Source organism: Narcine bancroftii, chromosome 1 (assembly GCF_036971445.1).
Source record: "Narcine bancroftii isolate sNarBan1 chromosome 1, sNarBan1.hap1, whole genome shotgun sequence".
NCBI classification, from domain to species: domain Eukaryota; kingdom Metazoa; phylum Chordata; class Chondrichthyes; order Torpediniformes; family Narcinidae; genus Narcine; species Narcine bancroftii.
Genome location: NC_091469.1, coordinates 247,118,319 through 247,143,752, shown reverse-complemented (window position 1 = coordinate 247,143,752; position 25,434 = coordinate 247,118,319). Strand labels below are relative to the sequence as shown.

At 44.2% G+C, this 25,434-nt stretch overlaps 1 protein-coding gene across 6 annotated transcripts in view; it reads right to left on the bottom strand.

Moving 5' to 3' along the window:
* The window catches only part of LOC138740896 (dynein axonemal assembly factor 1-like), a 297,316-nt gene that overhangs the window by 51,258 nt on the left and 220,624 nt on the right, over nt 1–25,434 (bottom strand). For 3 of the 6 annotated variants that reach the window (XM_069894183.1, XM_069894201.1, XM_069894210.1), the window contains 5 exons: nt 21,580–21,822; nt 19,071–19,180; nt 16,636–16,701; nt 13,975–14,022; nt 8,838–9,255 (listed from right to left, as the gene is read on the bottom strand). In XM_069894183.1, the coding sequence (XP_069750284.1) occupies nt 8,838–9,255; nt 13,975–14,022; nt 16,636–16,701; nt 19,071–19,180; nt 21,580–21,822 (885 nt within the window). The remainder of the gene's footprint in view (nt 1–8,837; nt 9,256–13,974; nt 14,023–16,635; nt 16,702–19,070; nt 19,181–21,579; nt 21,823–25,434) is intronic. The other 3 variants (XM_069894219.1, XM_069894191.1, XM_069894228.1) reach the window with 3 other exon arrangements.

Genomic DNA, 25,434 nt, shown 5'->3' with positions numbered 1-25,434 from the left:
AAAGCCTACATATTGGCGAAGGGAAAGTCAGCCAACATATACACAGACTCCCGGTATGCCTTCAGTGTGGCGCATGATTACGGTCAGATATGGAAGAAAGGGAATTCATCACCTCATCTGGGAAACCCATCAAACACCCAGCTAGTGCTGAATCTACTAGAGGCCATTCATCAGCCTACTCATATAGCCATTATTAAGTGTGAAATGCACACAAATGCAAGTGATGCACATTTCTGAGGGAATGAAAGAGCAGATGAGGTTGCCAAACTTGTAGCTGCCACTCAAGATCCGATACTTTGAGCATTTCAAGCCCTTTGGAAACCCCTGCAGACCCCTGTTCCTATGATAATCCCTGATGAGCTACAACAAGCTCAACAGAATGCCAGCTCACAAGAGAAACATAGCTGGGAGCACGCACAGTGTTCCTTAAAGGATGATTTTCTTTTTCACCCAGATGGGCATATGGTGTGTCTTAGAAGCCTGTTTTTGCCCCATTGCTCACAAGAGCAAAGGAGGCATGCAACATGCAATTGAGCAGCAATGGTATGCTCCCAGAATAACAACAATCATTCAAAAATTGGCCCTGATTTGGAATGACAAACAAACATTGGTTCATGCACAGGCCATAAGACTTCTGAGCTACATGAGAGAATGAGACAGGCTCACATCCCTCTGGGAAATACCCCTTTGCATGCATTCTGCCCAGGAGACCAGGTGTATGTAAAAAGTTTAAACAAAGACGGGAAAGACGACTGGGTTCTCATGGCAAGGTGTAAACAGCACAACCCACCGGAAACAGAGTTGAATTAATTCCCTTTTATGATCACTAGCCATGGGCAACAGAAGAAAACTAAATATATTGTTTGGACTCATGTCAGTGTATATGATATTGTCCTCTGCTATATTTTCCTCTGCTTTAAAGGGTTATCTTTTCTACCAATTGCATCAAAGACTACGTGGAAATTGAAATGCATGCTATGAATTAACAGCCGGTTGATGCCTTGTTTGTAGCTTCTATGGGATGGAACCCTAAAGCTTTGAATACCACTGACACTTCGGATGCCCCTTGTCAAGGGAGTACAGGCAAATTAGTGCGAGGAGTAATAGGACAGTGTGTGGATTTCATATATAACAGGAGACATGAATCTCCTTGCCCCAACTGTCTCAGGTCTGTTCCCCTTCCAGGAACTAGGGCCAATTGCTCGGATGCACAGAGCTATCCCTATTGCTTTAATGGCCAGGGGTGGGGATGGCCAAAATTCCCACCAGAGCGTCCTGTGCCACAACCCATTGCACACACCGACGACGCAGCATAAAAAAATAACTGGTTTGGTTGCCCTTGGACCGCATGAAGGGGGAAAATTATAAGGGGAACATGAGGGGAAATTTCTTTACGCAAAGGGTGGTAGGGATGTGGAATGAGCTTCTGGCAGACGTGGTTGAGGTGGGATCATTGGTTACATTTAAGGATAGACTGGATCGTTACATGGAGAGGAGAGGACTGGAGGGGTATGGACCGGGTGCTGGTCAGTGGGACTAGGAGGGTGGGGATTTGTTACGGCATGGACTAGTAGGGCCGAACTGACCTGTTCTGTGCTGTAAGTGGTTATATGGTTATATGACAATGCATTAATGTAGAGGAGGGACCACAAAGGATCTTTGGAGATCCTCCAGCCCCTTGATATACCCATATAATACTTCAGATTTTGAACCTTATAAGAGAATGACCAATTGGCACAGAAAACAAACAACAGGAACTGGAAGAACTAGGATAAAATGTTACAGGGCCAAGAAGGGATTTGTCTTCCTTTTTAATGGGACCTATACCACCACAACGCCTACTCTACCAACCTTGTTTGCGGTGGGCATCATTGGACCAGTTATGGTTCCCTGCCCTCACAGAACTTATGTTAGGCGAAGGCTTGTGATTCGAACTGTAAGCCAAGAATTCTGTGCTGACTGGAAGAATCCATAAGCACTAAGCTCCCCTATTGGTTATGGGATTCTGAGCTCTCTCACGTTAGGAAATTCAGCAGGAGCCATAGCAACAAAAAATTGGAATTACCTTAATTGTGGCCTGACTATATTAGGAAATAACACCATGGCAGGACTAGAGACCATAAATAAGGAATTAGCAGAGTTGCGCTTGTATGCCCAGCAAACCCAATATGCAGTAGATTACCAGTTAGCTCAACAGGGAGGTGTGTGTGCCATAATAGGCGATAAATGCATAACTCATGTGATAGATGAATCCTACAATATCACTCATGCAATCTCGGAAATACAACAAGAGCTAGACAACTTCAAGTTAGGAGTTACTGGGCATGGAGGATGGTTCTCCTGGCTCTCCAGCTGGATTTCTGGCTGGATACTGCATGGATTAATCATAGTGGTAGCAGTATGTGTTTTAGGGTGTTGTGCATGTGGTGTACTAAAAGTATGTGCCAGTCAGTTATTAAAAAAGGTCATGGGAGTTCTTGAGAGCATCCCAATGATGTCCTGAATGGCCAGAGACACCGCTAGCCACGAGCACTGGTGGGGAGAAAAGGTTTACCACGCAAAAGAATGACTCTTCCCTGAAAATTACGATGCCCCATACGAAGAGAAGGAAAAAATACCCCAGTAATGTGTGTTAATCTAGAAGATTAACAAGGAGGGATTGTGGAGGAAATTTTATGATTTGAAGCTTCACAATTTGCTTTTATTACTTAGTCTCTTACAATATTATAGCTGACACACAACTTTACTGACTGCCCTGAATAAATGGCTAATTGCTGTTCTAAACCCCCTCTGGCTCCTCCATCGGTCCGCTGTGAAGCTAGAAGATGGATGAGCTAAGCAGTGTTATCTCCAACAGGGAGCACTGAATTTTTCTTACACTCTTCCTTTTGTTCTCTTTCTGTTTTGATAAGCTTTAATGAAATTCTAGTTGATGGATTCCTGACACAATTTGTAAAGAGCTTTGTTTTTTCAGTTGCAAATGTTCCTGTTATCACATATATTCCGATTATAAATGTACAAGCTTCTTCTAGCTGGGGGGAGGACTTGGATCTTCACTTTTAGAGGATACTGGTCTCTCTCTGGTACCAGGCTTTTAAAATAAAGGATTTCTAAGCAATAATTCTTCTATGTTTAAGTTTCTTTTTCCACAAACATGAACAATCTTTATGTTTTGTGTCTGCTTTTCTGCTCGATAGCGCATCACAATTTATTCCACATAAAATTTGAAGCTGCAATGGAGAAGCTCCTGAGCACTGGGAGCCTTGAAGTCAACCCATGTCATGCAGAAGCACAGGCACGCTTCAAAATCTGGAAGCACACAGTCGAAGCCATCATCAAGGCACATGCCAACGACATCCTAGACTCCAACAGGAAAAGGCTTGTCCTACTCCGCTCGAAGCTGGGTCCCCGAGCTTTCCAGGCCCTCAAAGACTGCACCGAGAATTCTGAAGCAATGAACACCCTGGAAACCATGTACAAACCTCCTACAAACATGCTCTGTGCAAGGTACCCGGCCTACAACGAGTCCTACCTAGGAGCCCTATGTAAGTTAGCCTGTCCGTGCCTGGAAGAACCCAGGGTGAACGAAAGGAAGGTTGGAAGGTTAATTAGAGACACCTGTGTCCAGTGTCTACACTCGAGAGCCGTCAGGCAGAACCTGTTGGAGGACAATATCTACTTCCTGGCCAAAACAGTGGAGGTAGTCCAAGCACTGGAAGCAGCAGTCCTGTACACCAAAGCCTTCGACTCCAGGCTTCCCCATGTCTCCACATGGTCAGCACAGACCACAGCTGTGGACCAAAACCAGAGCATGGATGAGAACATCACTACTGCGGGCACCCCACACCCTTGTAAGTACTGTGGGTCCTGGTGTGGGTCAATTCGACGATCGCACCAAAACTGGCCAGCCAGAAATCAGTACTGCTCAAGATGTGGCAAGAAAGGCCATTTCACTAAAGTATGCCTTTCAAACCCTGCCAGCAGCTTAGTGGCCCACTACGTGGCGAGATGTCGCTTTCCCCGGCGCTACCAGCGCAGCCAGGGAGGAAAGCCCGCACCCCCATGCAGCACCGTCATCTTGTGCTAGGCAGGCGCAGGCACCAGAGTCACCCGGCCTACAACGAGCACAGCACCGATGACGATGATGACGTGGTCAACACGGGCGCTGACCAGGCCGCCCAACCGACGCACCCTACACTTCAGGATGCCGCCGATCGCCCCCTCCACACCCCATGCCTCTGGATGCTGCTGATCACCACCTGCTACACTCCATGCCTACGGAGAGTGCCACCGGCCAAAACTTGCGATGCACCCCATGCCTGCAGAGGACGCTGCCGGCTGCAACTCACCTCCGCTGTCAAGGAATAATGACTCGGTCCCTGAGATGGTCCTAGTGGCCACCACACTAACCAGAGACATCCCTCATGGTCTTGGATGCTCCATGATGGACGTCAAAGTCAACAGGCAGGTAACGAGGTGCCTAGTTGACAGTGGTAGTATCGAGAGCTTTATTCACTCGAGCGTGGCCCACTCCCATAAACTTAAAATCCACCCCACCACCTTCTCTATCGCCTTCGCCGCCCAGGACTGAACTATTAACACCCTCGGGCGCTGCTCTGCCGATACTGTTGGGGGAGGGGGAGACATACATCAGGTTCAGGCTCCTGGTCATGCTCAAACTCTGCACCCCAGTCCTCCTGAGTTTAGACTTCCAACGTCACCTCCAGAGCATTACCCTTACCTTTGGGGGGCCCCTACCCCATCTCACGCTCCAACCAGCCCCAGCCAACCTGCGGCCTTTCCACACTGCGCATCACCCCTCATGCCCTCTTCTCACACTAGACTGCAAACTAATAGCAAGCAGAAGTAGGCACTATTGCACCGCGGACAGAGACTTCATCAGGGCAGAGGTGCAGCGGCTTCTGGCAGAAGGTGTCATAGAGCCCAGCAACAGCCCATGGAGAGCCCAAGACCTGGTGGTCAAGGGAGGCAGCAAGCTGAGGATGGTCATGGTCATGGCCAGACCATCAACCGGTACACCCAGCTGGACGCCTACCCCTTACCGAAGAGAGCTGACATGGTCAACGAGATAGCCCGTTACTGGGTCTTCTCCACAATTGACCTGAAGTCAGCCTATCATCAACTCCCCATCCACCCATGGGACAAGTCTTACACCACCTTCAAGGCAGACAGGCGCCTCTACCAGTTCTGCCGAATTCCATTTTGGGTCACAAACGGGGTCTCCATCTTCCAGTGGGAGATGGATTGCATGGAATACTGGCACAAGTTAAAGGCGACTTTTCCGTACCTGTATAATGTCACCATCTGCAGCCACGACCAGCAGGACCATGATGAGAACCTGGAGAAATTTCTCAGGATGGCCGAGGAGCTGAACCTCACAATAAAGAGAAGTGCATGTTCAGCACCACCCGCCTCGCCACCTGGAGTACATCGGCCCGGATCCAGAATGGATGCACCCATTAATGGAGCTGGCCCTTCCCCTCATGCTCAAGGCCCTCCACAGATGCCTTGGCCTTTTCTCCTTTTACTCACAGTGGGTTCCTCACTTCTAGGACAAGGTCCACCTACTGGCTCAGGCCACAACTTTTCCTCTCCCACCCAAGGCGCAAGCAGCCTTCACGCGCATCAGGCTGATATCGCAAACCCCATGATGCACGCCGTGGACAAGGACTCCCCCTGCCAGGTGGAGAGCTATGCCTCAGATGTGGCCCTCGCTGCTACCCTTAACCAGGACCCTCCCTGGTTCCGACCTGGGGCACCTGCCATTGAAAAGGAGGCCCAAGTGATTGTGGAAGCAGTCCACCACAGGCACCACAACCTAGCCGGCAGGCTACCCTCTTCACTGACCACCGTGCAGTGGCGTTCATGTTCAACACCACCCACAAAGGCAAGACCAAGAATGCTGGAGAGTCGAGCTGGCAACGTAGAGCTAAGACATCCAGTACTGACCAGAGAAGTTTAACGATTCCCCCGACGCCCTCTCCCGGACCTACGTGTCGCTCCACAACGACCAGCTGCAGGCCCTGCATGAGTCCTTCTGCCACCTGGGCGACACCTGTTTATACCACTTTATCAAGTCCCAAAACCTCCCGTACACCATCAGGGACATCAGGACCATGACTGAGGTGTGCCGGGTCTGCGTGGAATGCAAGCCCCTCTTCTTTCACCCGCCCCAGGCCCACGTCGTAAAGGCCACTCGGCCCTCTGAGCACCTCAGCATAGACTTCAAGGACCCCCTCCTTCCACGAATCAGAATGACTATTTCCTCGCAGTCATAGACGAGTACTCCCACTTCCCTTTCATCATCCTATGCCTAGACACCTTCACGACCACCATCATCAGGGCACTGACACAGATCTTCACCATGTTCAGCTACCCTGCGTTCATCCACAGTGACCAGGGGTCTAGCTTCATGAGTGAGGAACTGCGCCAGTACCTGACAGCAAGGGGCATCGCAACTAGTCACACGACTAGTTACAACCTGGGAGGTAACAGACAGGTGGAGTGCGAAAATGGGGTAATCTGGAAAGCAGTCGTTTTGGCCCTTAACTCTAAGGGGTGGTCCATAGAGTACTGGCAGGACACCCTCCCCGATTTACTCCATGCCATCAGATCACTACTGTGCACGGCTACCAATGTGACCCCTCATGAGCGCCCATTTTCGTTCCCGAAGAAATCAGCAATAGGAACATCACGCCCAGCATGGCTCGCGTCCCTGGGACCAGTGCTCCTGTGTAGACACATGCAGGCCCACTAGACCGAACCCCTGGTATATCCTCCTACATGCAAACCATAACTACGCCCACGTTAGGTTCAGCAGTGGCAAGGAGAACTCTGTCTCAACCAGGGACCTGGCACCAGTGGGAGCACCCACCACAGCACAACAACATACTTCATCCCAGGACCATGCTGGTCCGACGCACTCCCCTGACCCTGGACAAATGTGGGACACCCAAGACCTCGCCGGCCTGCCGCACCTTCCCCACCCCAAGCACCCCAAATTCACTCCAACCATGGAGGACGAACCCTCCCGCCACCCATCCAACACCTCACATATACTTCAATCCAACTGCCCTGGCCACTACGCTGCACCACACCAGCCACTCCGGCCCCCACCCCCCCAACTAGCCCCCGCTTTGACCAGGAGCTAACCCTGCGACAGTCGCAGAGACTCCGACGGCTGCCTGACCATCTAAACTTGTAAATAATGTATATATGTTTGGGGCTTTTGTAGAACATGGAATGTAACATTCCTCCCCCCACCCCCACCCCGGGACAATTTTAAAGAAGGGGATGAATGTTGTAATACACCACTAGCCTACTGCAGAGGGAAACCTGTGTACCTACAGAAGAGCACTGTAGGACAAAGGCAACACCTGGCTGGCTGTCAATCAGCCTACCTGAATGGATCAAGCTCCACCCAGTTGCTGCCAATCATCCTCTGGGTTATAAGCTAGATCCGGCCCCTCGAGGTCAGTCTCAGAACCAGCACAGCACAGCACTCTCACAGCCAGCTCTGTGAAAGTTTATGTGGAATGAAGCCTGTTGAATAGTCTTTATGTTTTGTGTCTGCTTTTCTGCTCGATAGCGCATCACAATATCAGTAGCTGTTTACACTCTCACGTACACAGTACAAACCAGTCACATCGAGCTTTACACAACCGATACCAGTAACTGTTTATACTCTCGCAATCACAGTACAACCCACTTACATCGTACCATTGGTCCCGTTGTGGACCACAACATCTGGCTACTCGTTCTCCCCTCCAGAATGCTATGAAATTGATCAGAGAAATCTCTGACCCTGAAGAGGGAATATAGGGTGTTAGGTTTGAAGTTAAAAAGCAGGACCTTGGGGATGGTAATCTGGGTGACAACTTGCCATCTGTGACCCATGATCTTGTGCACAGAACCTCCCATTCCTTTGTCTTACCAATGATTCCTCAATCATCATCTTCTCCCTTTTCCCATATAAACCAGGGTTCAGCTTCTGTGCCAGAGACATGGCCAGATCAACTTGTCTCTGGTAGGTCCTGCCTCCAACAGTATTTAAAGCAGTATACATGTTGAGGGGAACATTCACAGGGGTGTTCTGCTCTTTTTTTCCTCTCCCACTTCCCTCTCCTCACCAGTTACCCAGTTATCTGTCTCCTGATATTTTGAGGTGACTGCCTCCCTGAAACTCTTGTCTATCACTACTCTCTTAAGATCCAAAGTTCATCCAGCTCCAATTCCCTAACTCAGTTTGTCAGGAGCTGCAGCTGGATACACCTTTTTCAGGTGTAGTCAGGAACAAACGTGCTGTCCCTGACTTCCCACACCCTACAACTGGAAAACTGGATTTGCCCTAACTACTGGCCTCATTACTCACTCCTAAGTAATTATTGTGCATGATTTCTGTGTTACTGATTTTTATGTGTGTATGAGTGTCCCCAGTTGCACTCCTCCATGTGTAAATAAAGAGTATAGTTTACTACTAACATGTATCCAGGACTGACTGCTTTTTGAACCCTTCAAATTTGTTTTCATCATCACACCCCCACCCACCACTACCCCCCACCCTCCCACTCCCAGCCCCAAGAGCATGAGCAAATCTCCCTGACAGTATATTGGTTCCCCGCCAGTTTAGGCACAACCTGACCCACTTGCACAGGCCACCCCTTCACCACAAATTTTGTAATGATTCAAGAACTTGAAAGCGAGTTCTCAGCCACTCATTTGTCTATGCTACCTTCCTGTTCTAACACTTTCCTTGCACATGGCAGCTGGTGTTTCCACCTGAGGTATTCCCCAACTTTATTTCTCAGATGCTTTACCTTGTAATGGTGGCTTGATTTCTTTCATGTCCTCTGTAACAAGTTGGTTGGAGATTTCTTCAATCAGGACCTTCTTAGATTCATGACCTGCACCTTCACCCTCATCAGATGGGGTATTTAAGTCCATCAGGAAACTGTTACTCACTTCATTTGTGACTTTCTCTGGACTCCCCTCATATATTAACAAGCTTCCTGATTTGCAGATGGGGTTTTGTTTCGCAGGCTTTACTTCCAAACCTTCATTTGCTTTCTCCTGGCCATACAGAGGTCTACAAATCCATTCTTTTTGTTTTACTGAATTTTCCACATTAGGTTGCTCAATTATTTCTTCTATGAGGGTTCGCTCCCCATCCACCAAGTTATATTTACTGTCATCAAATCTGGAGGCAAGGACTTCAATATTTGTCTGATGATTTCTCTGTAAAGAGAAATTATTCATGTATGTACAAGTTACACTTCTAAGAATATAATCTGCTGAAGAGGTTCATGGATTTGCTTGATGTTACTTTAAAAATAGTGGTTCATTCAGTTATAATTGTCAGCTATTCACAGAAAATTAATTGAAACCTAAGGCCAGCACACAGACTCCCATCCATTGAGTGTATCTATGTCTGACACTGCCTCAAAAAGACAGCCAACATCATAAAGGTCCCCTGTCACCCTGGTCACAACCTTTTCTCATTCACTACCTTTAGGTAGAGGTACAGAAGCATAAACACCAGCACCTCTTACTTCAAGTAAGGCTTCTTTCCAACAGCTATCAGGCTCTTGATCTTCCCCTTATTAAACTAATCATGGCCTGCTCCCACACCTCAAATGGACTGGCTGCTCTAATACAAAGTAATTTCTTTTGGCAATGGAATAAATGATTATTTAATTTCTACCATTTTATTACCTTTTTTTAAATTCAATTAAGAATATTATTATAGTTGTTTTTTTTGTTGTTTCTTTTACAAAGTACGTGTTCAGCTGCAGCGAGGAGGAATTTTGGTGAATATGTATGTTATAATTTCTATGACAACAAATACATTATAATCATTATCATTAGTTCCCTGTGGTGGGACCACTGGATGGGAGGGGGACATGACTAATGCAGGCAAGTGGGAGTAAAGAAGGGTGGCCTGTTATTCAGCATGGACAAGCTGGAGCTGCAGGTGTGTTTCCTTTCTCTAGAATCTATGACATTGGGCAAGCACTTTGCCCACTGTTGATATATTTTATATTGCATTACACGTTTCCCATGACTTGCTGCTGAAAGTGCTTCTTCCTATATAAAGTTCCATGTTCAAATTTATTGTCAGAGTACTTTGTCCTGCAGGCTAAGGAGAACTCAAGATAAAAAATATGCTTTCAAAAAAGAGTCCTGGAAACAAAGAAATGTAAACAAACTGTAATGTAAACATACGGAAAAAGTAAATATTCAGAAATAAATAATGTGCAAAGTAAGAGACCTTAAATGGGTCTGAGTTTGTTACTGAGGAGTCAGATGGTGGAGGGGTAGAAGCTGTTCCTGAACCTGATGGTGCGAGTCTTGTGGCACCGATACCTCTTTCTTAATGGTAACAGTGAGAACAGAGTGCAGGGTGGTGTAGTGTTCCATGTAGATTTACTTGATGGCAGGCAGTTTTGCCTGCGATGCCCTGGGCTGTGTCCACTACTTATTGCAAGGCTTTCCACACAGAGACATTAGTGTCCCCGTATCAGGCCATGAGGCAGTCGATCAGCACACATCCATGGAACTTTGCTGAGGTAACTGCCACAAACTCCTGAGGAGGTATTAGCATGTTGTGTCCAAGAAAGATTCTCCGAGATAGTGACTCACCGAAATTTAAATTTGCTTACCCTCTCCACTCTGATTCACCCAGTGAACACCTTCTGCTTTCCCTTCCTAAAGTCCACATGCTCCTGGGTTTTGGTGTCACTGAATGTGAGGTTTTTGCAAGTACACCATTCAGCCAAGTTTTCATTCTTCCTCCTGAATGCCATGTCACCACCCCTTTTTATACAGCCCACTATCGTGGTATCGTCTGCAACCTTGTAAATGGTGGGGTTGTACTGAGCCAAACAATCACAGGTGTAAAGTGAGTAGAGTAGGGGGCTAAGAACACAGCCCTGTGGTGCTCCATCCGGTACTGATGGAGTTTGTGGAGGAGATGTTCTTGCCAATTCTCACTGATTGTGGTCTGGAGGTGAGGAAATCCAGGATCCAATTACACAGTAGGGTTTTGAAGACCAGGTCTTGGAGTTTTCTGATTAGCTTTGACTTGATGATGGTGTTGAATGCCAAACTGTAGTTGATAAAGAGCATCCTGATGCATGTAACTTTGCTGTCTAGGTGTTTCAGGATCTTGTGAAGAGCCAGTGAGATGTTGCTGTGGTAGGAAAATTGGAAAGGATCTATGTCATCACTCAGATATGAGCTGATAAGCTTCAATGCCAGCCTCTGTAACATTTCATCACTGTTGATGTGAGTGCCAGGTTCTTGGGCACTGGTATGATTGACACCTGTTTGAAACAGGTGCACACCACTCCTCGTCAGAATGAGATGATGAAGATATCCGTGAATACATTGGCTAGTTGGTCAGCACGTTTTCAGTACCCAGCCAGGTACTCCATCTGGGCTGAATACTTTCCATGGGATTCACTCTCCTGAAGGCAGCCTGCTCATCAACTTCAGATACTGACAGTAGAGCATCATTAGAGACATGGTGGTCCTTGTTCTGCTAGGCAAATTTGGCCGAGAAGGCATTGAGTTTATCTGGGAGTGAAGCTTTGCCATCTCCTGTTGTACTAGATTTGGTTTTGTAGCAGATTATGTCATTTAAGCTCTGCCACAGCTGTCGGGTATCCCTTGTGCTTTCCATTTTTGTCCAGAAACTCAACTTCATCTGGAAGATCAATATCCTTAGAACTTATCTACTCCTTATGTCATGTTCTTGATATCTGGACTTAAATGCTTGTGATCTAGCTCTCAGCATGTTCCAGATTTCATCGTTCATCCAGGGTACCTAGCTGGGAAAACCCTAAACAATTTGGAGGAGACACATTTCTCCACAGCTGTTGTGATCAAGTCTGTAATGACTCTGTTGTAATCATTCAGATCCTCAGCTGAGTTTCTGGACCCCACCAAATCCACTGACTCGAGGCAGTCCTGTAACATTCTTCAGCCTCCATCGACCACCTGATCTCTGAAGCCTCTCTCTTTATGCTCTTCCTGCATGAAGGCAGGAGCACTGCCAGGTGATCCAACTTGCCAAAATGCCGTCGTGGCAAGAATGGTCAACTTTCCTTATCTTAGTGAGACAGTGATCAAGTGTTCTGGAACCTCTGGTAAAGCATGCTATGTGTTGATGATAATTGATCAGGGTTTTCTTAAGAGAGAGAGAGAGAGAGAGAGAGAGAGAGAGAGAGAGAGAGAGAGAGAGATCAGTTCTGCAGTGTTACAGCCAGCAGAAGTAGGTGGAAAGCTTGTGGAGAGCCCCATTTGGGAGACAGCCTGGTCAAAGCCCTTGTGGTTCATGCAAGAGGAGAGGACTGGCTGTCTAATGTTTCATTTATTTGGAATAAGAAAAACAAAAATACACTCTGTGATGACCTAAAAGAAAGACGTTACCATCTGGAAAACCCTGCCGGGGTAAGTTTCTTCAAAGTGGCTGATGGAAGTAAAAGGAACAACAAATCTCTCTCTGAAAACCATCAAGAACCTTCCTGAGAGGTTACCATTTGCCTTTCAAGCACCAAAGTCTGGTGAACTTTATAAATGTTAAATTTGCTCAGTATAAAAATTGCGTGCAACTAGTGAAATTGGAGGAATGAGAAGTGAGATTGGACTGTGAACCAAAGAACTTTTCAGAACTTACACACACATTACATAAACATGTGCATAGAATTAGAAGGGGGTTAAGTTAGGTTAAGTAAGTCAATAGTAATGTTAAAGTTTGATTCTATTTTCATGTTTAAAGATAATTAAAAACAACTTTTGTTTAAGTAACCATTTCTCTTGATGAATATTGCTGCTGGGTTTATGGATCCTCTGGGTTCGTAATACTATCCTTTCTCTCTCTTCCAGCCTTGGAAGTTCAACATTCAGCAAAAAATTCTTCCATTTTGTTCTCATCTCATAGTAATTCTAATTTGTATAGTTTTATGTAATATTGTCTAAAAGTGTCATTAATTTCTTTTTGCTTATATACTAGAGTGTCTGTTTCTGCTTTTATAGCATTTATAAATACACTTGGTAACTCCTGTTTTAATCTGCCAAGATGAAACTTGTGCACCCATTCACCCAACTCATAGTATTGTTGGTCAGTATTTAATTATAGTTTTTTCTCTCCTGTTTGTATTGTATTATGTTTTAGCTTTTTATTCTCCAGTAATCTGTACTCTTTTTGCAGTCCTGTTCTTCAATTTTTTTTCCAATTCTTTAATATCTTTCTGTTTACTTCTGCCATATGTTCCCTCTTAAGATTCTTCATGAGATATAATTTGTCCCCTTAAATATGCTTTAAGCATGTCCCATATCGGAAAACTATTAGTAAATGGCAGATTTGTTCACAAAATATTTTTTATCTGACTCTATGAATTTGCAGAAGTCTGTTCTTTTAAGCAATTTAGTATTGAGACCTCATTGGTATACATTCTCTTACTTTTCCATTGTTGCTATAGTTAATATCAATGGAAAATATTTTTATCACTCTACTTCTTAACTGAGCACACATTAAAAATAAGTCAATCCTTACATGTGAGTCATGTAGCCTTGAGTAAAAAGAGTAGTCTCTCTCTGTGGGATTTAATTTGCTCCATACATCAATAAGATTTATGAAATTATGGTTTATGCTGCTTTCACCCTTGTTTTGGTTCTTGCCAATTTATCTAGTATTGGGTCCAAGCAGAAATTAAAGACTCATCCAACTGTCTTCCCCCTGCTGTTTTTAAGAAGATGTCTTTCATCGTCATAATTTGTGGCATAAATATTCATAAATGTCCATGCTTCTCCATGAATTTTAAAGTGTGCCATTACATACCTTCCGGCTTGATCGATCAAAGTATCTTCTATTAACACTGGTTTATTTTTATTAATTAGTATAGCCACCCCTCTTGCCTTTGAACCAAAGGAAAACAATATTATTTGTCCTACCCATCCTCTTTTTAATTTATCATGTTCCAATTTGGTCAGATGTGTTTCCTGCAAAAAGATTATATCCACTTTTAATTTCTTTAAGTATGCCAAGACTCTCTTCCTCATTTATCCCATTAATATTAAGATTAATAAACTTCAGTGTTTTATCTATATCATTTTCACACTAATATTGTAATAACAATAATATCTTCCCAAATTTCTAAATACTGTTGTAACATTGCCAAAGACATTTCCAACACATACATTTCCCCTTTAAGAAACACACACTTCCCTAGCTTTGACAGTGACGTTGATAAATGTACCTAGAAGCCTGCAGGAAAAGCCGTCGCTCGTCTCCCAGTGCCATCTCCCCCCCCCCCCCATCACATCGGAGTTCCCACCTTGCTGCTTTCCTTACCACTTTTCTGTCTTTTCAGAGCTCTCCTTAAACTATGTCCTTTTTCTTTTAACAGTGAAAACAAGACGGCTCAGTACTACTAGTATAAATAAAAAAATGCATCTTTCAGTTAGTCCTGTTTTGAAATAGTCTTTTCAGTCCTTTCAGCTGGTGACTTTAATCTTTTCATAACTTTCTTAAAAATTCTTCCACTTCTTTATTCTTGAAAATTCATACATTACATTCTGAGACATCCACCCTCAGCGTTGCTGGTTAAATCATTGAATATTTAAAGTTTTTAGATCGCAGTTGAATCTTCACCTCATCAAATTTCTTTCTTTGTTTGGCCAAGGTAGGGCTGAAGTCCTGGAAAAACATTAATTTTGCATTGTCCACCACTAATGGGCCATTATTATTTTTTGAATATTCATATGTTGAACCCAAGATCGCATCTCTTTCTCAGTAACTTAAAAGTCTTACCAGGACTGGTTGTGGTCGCTGTTCATTGGTTCTTCTGGGTCCAAGAGTCAATTTGCAGCTTTGCATTTAACTTATTTTGTCCCAGCATTTGTGGGATCCACGTTTCAAAGAAACTCACCATGTCTTTTCCCTCTATTCCTTCTCTCAGTCCAATGATTCTTACATTGCTACGTCTGCTAAAATTTTCCATTTGGTTGATCTTGTCAATCAATCCTTTCTTCTCTGTGTCCCATATTTTTGCTTTTTCTTCCAGTGCCTGTCTTTTGTTTTCTCCAGCTCAGTCTCTGAATGAGTCATTCGTTCACTTAAGTCATCCACAACTTCTTTAATTTTCGTTACCTTCTCTGATATATCTCTCAGCGCTGATTCCATACTTGTAAAATGACTACATAAAGTTTCCATTATATTCAGGATGTTGGCTATATCTATGCTAACTCCCCAGCCCTGCTGGCATCAGCTGGTCCCAAAGCCCCTGCTAAGTCACTCCTCATCAGGCTTCCTCTCGACGTTCCTGGTTGAGCTATCACTTCTTCAGTTTTTGTTCTCAGTTGCCTTTAGTAGTTGTTTTATCCATTTTAATGATAATTATTTGGTATTTGAGCTTTTAAACCATCTTCTTAATAATTTTTGTGGAGTGTTCTTTCAAAACACTTCTGTTCAGCTCATTAGCATGTTCACCCCCACCACCCACCCCACCCCAGGGTTAGTGTCTCTTGTTTGGTGACAACATCATGCAGCTCCGCAAGTGCCTGTATGTCATCAGCATTGGGAGGGATATGAACTCTGGTGAGAATCACTGATGAGAACTTCCAGAGTAGTTAGAAGGGTCGGTATTTAATAGCTCTAACGCAATGGAGCAGCAGGTTGACAAAATCCCTAAGAGTGTGCACCAGCCAGGATCATCTAAAAAGCACACACTGCTCCTTCTCTCTTTGCCAGATTCAGAGTTCTGATCCAGTCTATCAATGGTACAACTCTCCGGTTGGATCACAGCATGTAGTGTGTTGTCTGTCAGCCAGTCTTGGTGCAGAAAACTCACCTGTCTCTGATAAAGCAGCCATGCCCTGAGGTCGTCATATTATTTTCTAATGATTGGATATTCGCCAGTAGTATGATCGGTAGGGGAGGTTTCAAGTTTAGTCTCCTGCGCTTCAGTCCGGTTTGGATCCAGGCCTTCACACCACATTTCTGGCCTTGTCCTTGGTAGTGGGCTAATCCTTTAAGGGCTCTATATTCCAGCTTTTCCTGACACAGGCGTTGTGTGGGAGACCTGAAGATCATTAATGCCATTCAGCAGCTAGTCCTTGAAAGCTGGTCCATGCTGCCAATTGCAGTGAAAGCAGGATGGAAAGGAAAGGTAGTTAGAGTTTGTGCAGCCTGAAGAAAGTTACTTCTCCTCACCGGCACTGTTGTGGAAACATTATGGAAAAGTATGAAACAGGAGTTGTAGTCACTGAGGCATAACAGTGCAGTAGTTGCCATCTGGTACTGATATAGACTGAAAGTGGACTTCTGCCATACAAGAGCTGATGTAGTACATCACAGTCATTTCTCTGGCTTACAGTTGTTGATCAAGAAATCCCCTGAATATCAAGAACCTCAAATATTCCTTGGATGTATCATGAAATATACATGAGCAAAGAAAGATCCAGATGCTAAAAGCTACATCATGGGCCAGCATCGTCCATTCCTATGTTTGTTTTTCATCACTGTCTAACTGACCTCAATCTTTAAAGACCATGTGGATTGGCCAACAATAGAAAAGTCAGGGCTAACTGCAGTGATAGAGAAACTTGGAATACCTTGTAGTTTGTCTCTTCAGCTTCTGATACCTTATTCATATCTACATCTTCCAAATCGGGTAGATCCTGGAAAGAAGCAAGAAGTTTAAGCTATTTATAGTACACAGCTGCATTTAAATCTGGATACATGAAAATAATTGATTAGCGATTCTACAAGGAATAGAAACACAGCATTTGAAATAACATTCAATCCATAAATAACTTTGTCACCATAAATGTCCATGAGTAGTAATTCCGCTTATTTCGTTTTATAACTTTGGTTAAAACACTTGAAAAACCTCTGCTAATAATGAATTAATAATTAGATAATTAATTATTGTCCAAATGAGTCCCTTGTCACTTGGTTCTTAATCCTCCAAAATATTCTATATGGAATTTAAATTAGAGGTGGGGGAGGGTATGCTCAAGGAGGAGATTTTTGATGAAGATGTAATTGGGTTTGGTTGCGTGCATATGTACAGAATGAATTGCTGTACACATATGTCTTGGAAGATGACACGACAAATTGGGTTGTGTGCTTTCTGCAGTATGAAAGCCTTTTCTCGCTGATGCTCCTCAGAAGCAGCACATATGCAGATGGGATTATGATCCATCTGTTCTGAATGAGATGTGTCTACAGAACCTAAGTATATAGGAATGCAATGTTCTCATTCTCTCGTGAAATACGAAACTTAGCAAACATGCCATTCCTCTCCAATGCCTCTTTCCTACCATCCAAACAAGAATAGGGACAGGAAGGAGATCATTCAGGTCCCCAGGTTTAATTTGCTAATTCTTAATGAAGCTGATTTGTATCTCAATTTAACATAGCAGAGGAGCTGAATAACCTTCTCTTGTTCCTATTCTTCATTGGTAAATAGAGGGGAGGACTTGAGCAAGATTCTGAAAGATAAAAGGACACTAGTCAAGTGGACAAATGAGTAAGAGTGGAAAATATATATTTAATGGAGTAAATAAAGTAATGTGAGGTTAGAAACAGGGAGACAAGGGGTTAACATACATAAATCTTTGCAAGACTTCTTAAAAATCAAGATTCTCAGCTTTATGCAGTACAGAACAAAGATTTACTAAACTAAGGACATTGGTTAGGACTCAGACAACATCAATTCAGAAAACAGGAAGCATATTAAGATGTTAGGAAGTCTTAGGGTACCTTTTTCGATCCATATCAGGGAGAGTGGTCAGAACAAATGGAAAATTCTGGGATGACCCTTGATGCAGCACAGAAAGTTAACATAGAAGGTGATTCAATCATTCAATCGTGCAGGATTTTGACAGGGTACACGCAAAGGAATTGTTTCCACTGGCAATATAGGAGTTTTGAAACAGAGACTGATTTAAAGGCAAAAGAGACAGTATGGGGGGGGGGGGGTGAGGAGATGGGGGAACAAGGAATTATTTCATACAAAGTTATTCTGTTCTGGGGTGAACTGCCTGTTACAGAGTTCTGCATTATGTATTGACCTATGTGTTGTGTGGTTTTAGTGACAGTTTGCCTTTGAGAGCCAAGGTGAAACTGGACTGCTGAGAGAGAGAAAGAAAGAAAGAGAGAGAGAGAGAGAGAGAGAGAGAGAGAGAGAGAGAGAGAGGGGGGAGAGAGAGAGAGAGAGAGAGAGAGAGAGAGAGAGAGAGAGAGAGAGTGGGAGACGGACTGGGCATGTGCAGAAGAAGATCTAGAAATTTCTGGACTTGGAAGACAAACCACCACTGGGTGTGCTATGATGTGGAAGGAGGCCCAAGCAGAGTCATTGTCTGGGAGGCAGTTTAGAATGTTGGGCATTTTAAAAGGGAGGAACATTCCGAAGGCAGCCAGACGATCCAGACCAAGCCATTGTTCCTCTCTCAGCAAGCAACACAAGAAGACCACTTCGAATTTTGTGCTCTCTCTCTCTAAAAGATCTTTTAGCTTCAGTTTACCAAACAAACTGAATTTTGTTTACGATCTTTACTTCGATTGTAATTGAAGTTTTGTGAGTCTTATGTGTTTTGTATTTGTTCTGTGTCTAAGCTTTTTTTCTGTGGGCTGGTTGGAAATATAACGGACTTTGATTGCATATGTTATATTTAGGCTGGGGAATTTATATTTTACACTGTTATAGAAATTTGTATATTAACAGGTGGGCATTGTTATAAAAGTGGGGGATTTTGAATTAAAGTTTGAAGGTGAAATTTTGTTAATAAAGTAATTGTTCATCTTTACCCCTGTGTGATATGCCTTCTTTGTGGTTGCTGGTTTGATCTTGTAACACACCTGAAAAGTGAGTGAAAGCATATTTAATAGCAACTACTGAAAGGTATTTGACGGTACTACAGCGGGAAGGATGTGACATTGATTTGTTCTTTTAGAGAGGGTTTTCATGAACTTCTGAAATCTAAACCCTTTTCCAAATAACCTATTCAAGTTGGTAAATCCTGAGCACATTTCCTCAACATACATCAATGTAAAGTTTCTGTTCTCCGTCCAAATAAATTGTATCCATGGTGTCCAGCTTATCCAGTTTCTTCCCTTGGACCTCCTGAGCAGGCATTATGCTTGATGGCATATCTGAGAAGTCAGAAAGACAAGTTAAACCACAGTTTGCAGATGCAAAGGTTGAATACAATACACAGACTTAGTGAAGAAACTCAGCAGATCATGCAGCATCCATTGCCACACGGGCATGTCTGTCCATGGCCTTGTACTGTCAAACCAAGGCCACCAGCAAATGGGAGTAATAACACCTTTTACTTTGCCTTGGCAGTCTCCAACCAAGTGGCATTAACCTTTTCAATTTCCATTAACTCCCAACTACCCCAGATTTTTCTTTCCCTTTCCCCTGTCTCCTTTCTCCAGATCCCCATCCCCTTCCCTTCATTCAGAGAGCTACTCTCAACCATTGCCCCAATTCACCTCATTGCTTTTCTCTTCTACCCTCCCATCTGAATCCTGCATTCCTCCCCCTTTCCTCCCTCCTCTCCTCTTCCCCGCACTGTTTTATTCAGGTGTTGGCCTGTTTTTGCTTAAACCTGATGAACGGTACTCTTTACATACTATGGGTGTGGCATGACCTGCTGCGTTTCTCCAGTACATTTGTATATTGCAGTCAGAAATGCAAACAGAACCAGACCATCAGACACACATAACATACCAGTAAATCAACATGTACTTAAGATATTCATCATAAAACTGTCCATTCAATCTGGCCAGCCATATGAAAATCATTTACATATTTGTTTGATTAAAGACTAGCTGCGGTAACCAATGAGGAAATAATGATGGCAGTAATAGAACATTTCACCTCAAGTCTGAAACTTCACAGCTCCTTCCACCAGTTATCTCCTCGTTGTCAGAAATGAATACTTCTCACCTGGTTTTATCATGGTTGTTGGTTAATTTGGGTGTAATTGGGCAGCACAGGTTTAAATGGCCAGAATCAGATTCTACTGTGCTGTAAATAAGTTTTTAAAAGTTATATCAGACAAGATCGGATGGATAACCTGGTCATCGTGGATGAGTTAGACAGTGGACTCTATTTCTGTGCTGTTTGACACTACAACACGTTTTCTCGGGTCAGAGAGAAACTCTGGCCTTTCTTTGCATTCACATTTTCATCTTGAGTGAAATTTGAAAAGGTTTGAGAGTAATTTTCCTGCCAACTCCCAAAGGGCCCAATCAGTTGACCACCACCAATGACCTAAAATCGATGCAGACACAAGGCATAGGTAACTGAAATTCCACCAGGAAGGGGGAGGAACAACACAGAAAATGCTGGAGGAACTCAACCGGTCTTTACAGCATCTATGGGAGAGATACATTTCCAACGATTCAGGTCTGAGCCTTTCTTCAAGGAATAAACCAGAAGTAGGAAAAAAGTACTATCCCACCAAGACCAACAGTAAATTGGAGGAACAATAACTGATGTTCCGTCTGGGCACACTCCAGCCAACTTTTCCAGTTTCTGCTAACCTGCTCTCCTCACTCTTCTCTTTCCCTTTCCAGCTCTCCTCCCCTTCCTTCTTTATTCATCCAGCCATCCCTCTTCCCCTTGCCTGCTCTTCCACCCTTTTCCACCTATTACCTCCTACATTTGCGACCATGCCTCTCTCCGCTCTTTTGTTCGGATGCCTGCTGACATTCTTCCATACCCTGATGAAGGGCTCAAGCCCAAAACGTCGGTTACGTATTTTTATCTTTGCTATATAAAGGACACTGTCTGACCTGTTGAGTTTCTCCAGCATCTTGTGTTTTTAGCAGGAAAAGAGATCAGGTTTATCCTACTGCACTTTCCCAGAACAATTCTGATCCTTAATGCTTCTAAAGGACACACAAAAGATATTCCAACTGAACTGAAGATGGCAGCAGAGTAGGGAATAGAATCTCACAGAGCATGATATAGGACTGGGATTCAAGAGCATGAAAAGCCTCGGTAAAAATTGTGCCCATGGAGGACAATGACCACAAAGTAAAATGCTTTGGATCAAGTATTTTTTCACAACCACATCAACCAACATAGAACAAAACATACATCAGCAATCCAAACAATTACAGAATAAATGAAAGCAGGAAATAGACATTACAGCACAAAAACAGATCCCTTCGGCCCTTCTAGTCTGTGCCAAACCACATGACTGATAATTCCAGGCAAGTTGCAGAATAGGGAATAACACTTTGCTTGTATGATATGGTGGAAGGTTCTCACTTGCCTCTTGCTTGTGTCCTCTAGAATTAGTGGATTATATTTTTCAATGAGTAAACCCCAAAACTCCCCAAGTCAAGCCTGATTCCCAACAAAGGAGCATGCCTGCCTTGATTTTTCTGTTTTAATGATCAAACAATTTAGTCGTACCACAAGGAGGCAATAGGTGTGTTAACCTGGTAAAGGCTAAAGGCAGAGGCCTGCCATTGACCAGAAGTGTCGAGTGATGAGGTGATCCCTTCCTCTAAATGCATAAGCTCAGACTCACTCATGTTATCCCAGCTGGAAGGCTGCTTTGTCTGGTCTGCCATCAGGACACACAATCCTTCCTGCTGGACCTTGGTGGCAGCTTTGGATCTTTCACTATCTGCCTCTTGCTGCTGGTCAGCCAAGATTTCCTCCTGGATTGTTCGTGCATCATTCACAAACTTATCAATCTTTTGATGGGTCTCTGCATTTGAGAAACACGTTGTCTCTAGTATGGTCTTTGGAGGAAACTCTTCACCTACAACTAAAAATACAGAGAATTACATCAAAATAAAATATGAAGACATTTCTAAATCCTATAATATCTATCACAAAAATCTTATTAATGCAAAGTGTACAGCAATGGGCCAGAACTGTATGCAATACCCAAACAATAACTCAACTGTGGAATAACTCTGGCACAACCTTCCTGCTCTTGCATCCAGTGCCTCAACCCTCAACACACATATCCTTTTTAACCACCTTGGTGATTTGTTCTGTAGCATTTAAAGATGCCTTTGTTGTTTTAATAGCTCATTAATATACTGGAACACAATGGCTGAAAGGATGGAACAGACAAGCCCTTGTCACATTAAACAGAAAATGCTAGGATATACAGTAAGTTGTGCTACTACATCTGTGAAGAAAGAAGCAGAATATTTCAGGGTAAAAACAAAAATGCTGGAATAACTCACCAGCTCTTGCAGTGTCCGTAGGAGATAAAAATGTACCACTGACATTGCAAGCCTGAGCAAAATGCAGGCAGGAACCTGAATAAAAAGGCGGGGGGAGAATGGAAGAAAGGGTAGGGAGCACAGGCCAACGGACAAAAGCCGATAAGAGGACAGGAGAGGAAAGATGAGAATTGATCACAGGAGAGGGTGGCTCTGTGAAGGCAAAGCTGGAGGAAAGGAAACAAGAAGGAAAGGAAAGAAAGAGATATCTAGAGGAAAGGAGAAATAGGGATAGTTGAAGGGTAGAGATGAAGGAGAGGAGATAAGGGAAACCGAAGAAGTCAATGTTAATGTCATCTGGCTGGAGGCAAGGGTATGGGATGGAGTATTGAAATGGGTGGCCTTTGGAAGATTCCTGCCATTGCAGCAGACAGAGTGAAGGTGCTGAACAAAATCTGCGTCCAGTCTCTCTGATGTAGAGACCACAGCTGGGGAACTGGATGCAGTAGATGACCCCTGCAGATTCACAAATGAAGTGTCATTTCATTTGGACGGACTGTTTGTGGCCCCAACTGTTGGTGACGGAGGAGATGTTGGCACAAGTAGAGGAGTAGGTGCCAAGGGACCAATATGTAGGAATGGAGGACTGAACGAGGGTATCATGAAAGGAGAAGTCCCCGTGGAAGGCAGAGAGGGGAGGTGAGTGTAATATGTGTCTGGTGATGGAATCGCAGAATGGTGGCAGAAATGGCGTATTGGATGCTGAGGCTGGTGAGGAGATACATGAGGACAAAGGGAATCCTGTCCTCATCTATCCTAATGCTACTATAATATCCTTGTGCATGGGGCTAAAGGGGGCCAGGGAATATGTGCAGGTAATGGTAGATATGTTGGTGCAGGCCAAATTTACGGTAGTAGAGGTGAAGCCAAGTATTTGAGGAAGGAAGACATCTTGGCTCAGAGCCAAGATGTCATGGGAACAGATGTGATGGAGGCAGAAGAATTATGATAATTGGAATTCTTACAGGGAATGCCGTGAAGTCAATCTGAGCTATCCTGGATAACATACTTTCCAGGATTCTCGATCTCTTCTACAGAACCTCTTATCTGTTCCCCTCACTAAGGAGTCCCCTATCACCACAGCTTTCTTCTTCTCCTCCTTCCCTTTCTTAGCTACAAGGCCAGACTAATGCCAGAGACCTGACTGACACCTCTCCAACCAACACTGCCACTCTACACACTTTTTATTCTCAATAAATAGGAATGTTTACCTTCTAGTCTTATCCCAGCTTTGGCAGAACTTCCTTTTAATATCATACTTCCATGTCTATCTCTGCCCTCTCCTCCTATATATTATTCACTATGCCACACTGCCCTCCATAATGTTTGGGAGAAAGAAACTGTGCTCAACAGATTAAATTTGCAATCAATCAATTCACATGTGATTAAAATCCACATTCCAGATTTTATTGAAGGGAACTTTTGTACATTTTGGTTTGACTATGTAGAAAATACAGCACTTTTTATACACAGTCCCCTCATTTCAGGGTGTAGCAACTGTGTCGCAGTGAGAAATGAAGAACGAGAAAATGATCAGACATAGTCGAGGTGAAGTTCAGTAAAAGTCATTTTCTCAAACTATCACCTGCAGATTTTGAAAATCCCGTGCATTCCAAATGATGTCATTGCATTTTGATGTCATAACGTCACTCAGAACCTCCCGAGCCAGTTTGACTAAGCCTCTGGTGAGTTGCTACATGCACCCCCCTCCCAACCAGAACCGGCAATAGGAGGCTAAACCTCCAGTGCTATTACTGTCCACCGCTCTTGGGCGGTCGTCTGCACCTTCACATCAGGGTTCATGGCCAATCAAGGTCGAGATGAGTGAGCTTTAGTCGATCAATCGTAAATGTCTCTGGATGCCCCCCAATGTCCAGTACACAAGTTGTACATCTGTTTAAGAGCACTCTGAAGGGGCCCTCATACGGCATCTGTAAGGGTGGCCCATGTGAACCTCTGTGCACAAACACAAACTCTCAGTCCCAGAGTTCCTTTGGGGTGAAGGGTATTATTGTTCCATGCTTTGACATGGGAACTGGGGTCAATTTTCCAAGCCGCTCCAGCAGTCTGCCTAAGACTTCACTCAGTGGCATCTCCTGTCCACGTGCTGTGGGCACAAACTCCTCAGGTACAATGAGTGGGGCTCCATAAACCAACTCTGCCGATGAGGAGTTGAGATACTCCTTGGGTGCTGTTCTTATTCCCAGGAGGATCCAGGGCAGCTCGTCTGCCCAATCAGGTCCCTGGAGGCCAGCCATCATTGCAGCCTTCATGTGCCTATGGAACTGCTCCACCAGGCCATTCAACTGTGGGTGGTATGCTGTTGTGTGGTGTAGCTCCATTCCAGCAGTTGCGACAAAAACGACCCAGAGTGTAGAGGTAAACTGTGGGCTTCTGTCGGAGGTGATGTGTGTGGGTAGCTGAACTGAGTTACCAAGGCAGAAATAAAATCTCTGGTGCATGAAATGGTCAATGAATCTGTCAAACAAACCATCTCTGGCCACATAGTGCATTTGTCGATGATCATTAGCAAGTACCTAGACCCTTGTGACACCGGAAGCGGGTCAAAAATGTCGATATGCATGTGGTAGAATCTGTGCTAAGGTGAATCGAAAGGCTGAAGCAGCGCCTTCATGTACTTTTGCATTTTTTCAGATTGGCAATTTGTGCACATCTTTGCCCAGTACATAACCTGATTCTTTTTTTCAGATTGGCAGTCCATGCACACCTTTGCCCAGTACGTGACCTGATTCATTTTTTCAGAATGGCAGTCCGTGCACATCTTTGCCCACTACGTAACCTGATTCCTTTTTTCAGATTGGCAGTCCGTGCTTATCTTTGCCCAGTACGTGACCTGATTCTTTTTGAGTCCATGCCATACAAACGACAGCTATCAGGCGGATTGTTACTAAAATTGAGGGGTAGGTCAGTCCGTGAATGGTATCGAAAATGCATTAAGACGATAGGGCGAGGCTGTCCTGTGGAAACACTGAACAGGAGAGTGGTATACCTTGTGGCCCAAAGGCTACATCCTCAAGTTTCAGGTTCGTGACAGCAGTTCTACAAGCCTAGTGCTGAGCTTTGGTGAGCACCATGCAGTATACACCTGGAGAAAGGGCATGTACTGCTTGAACAAACAGCAG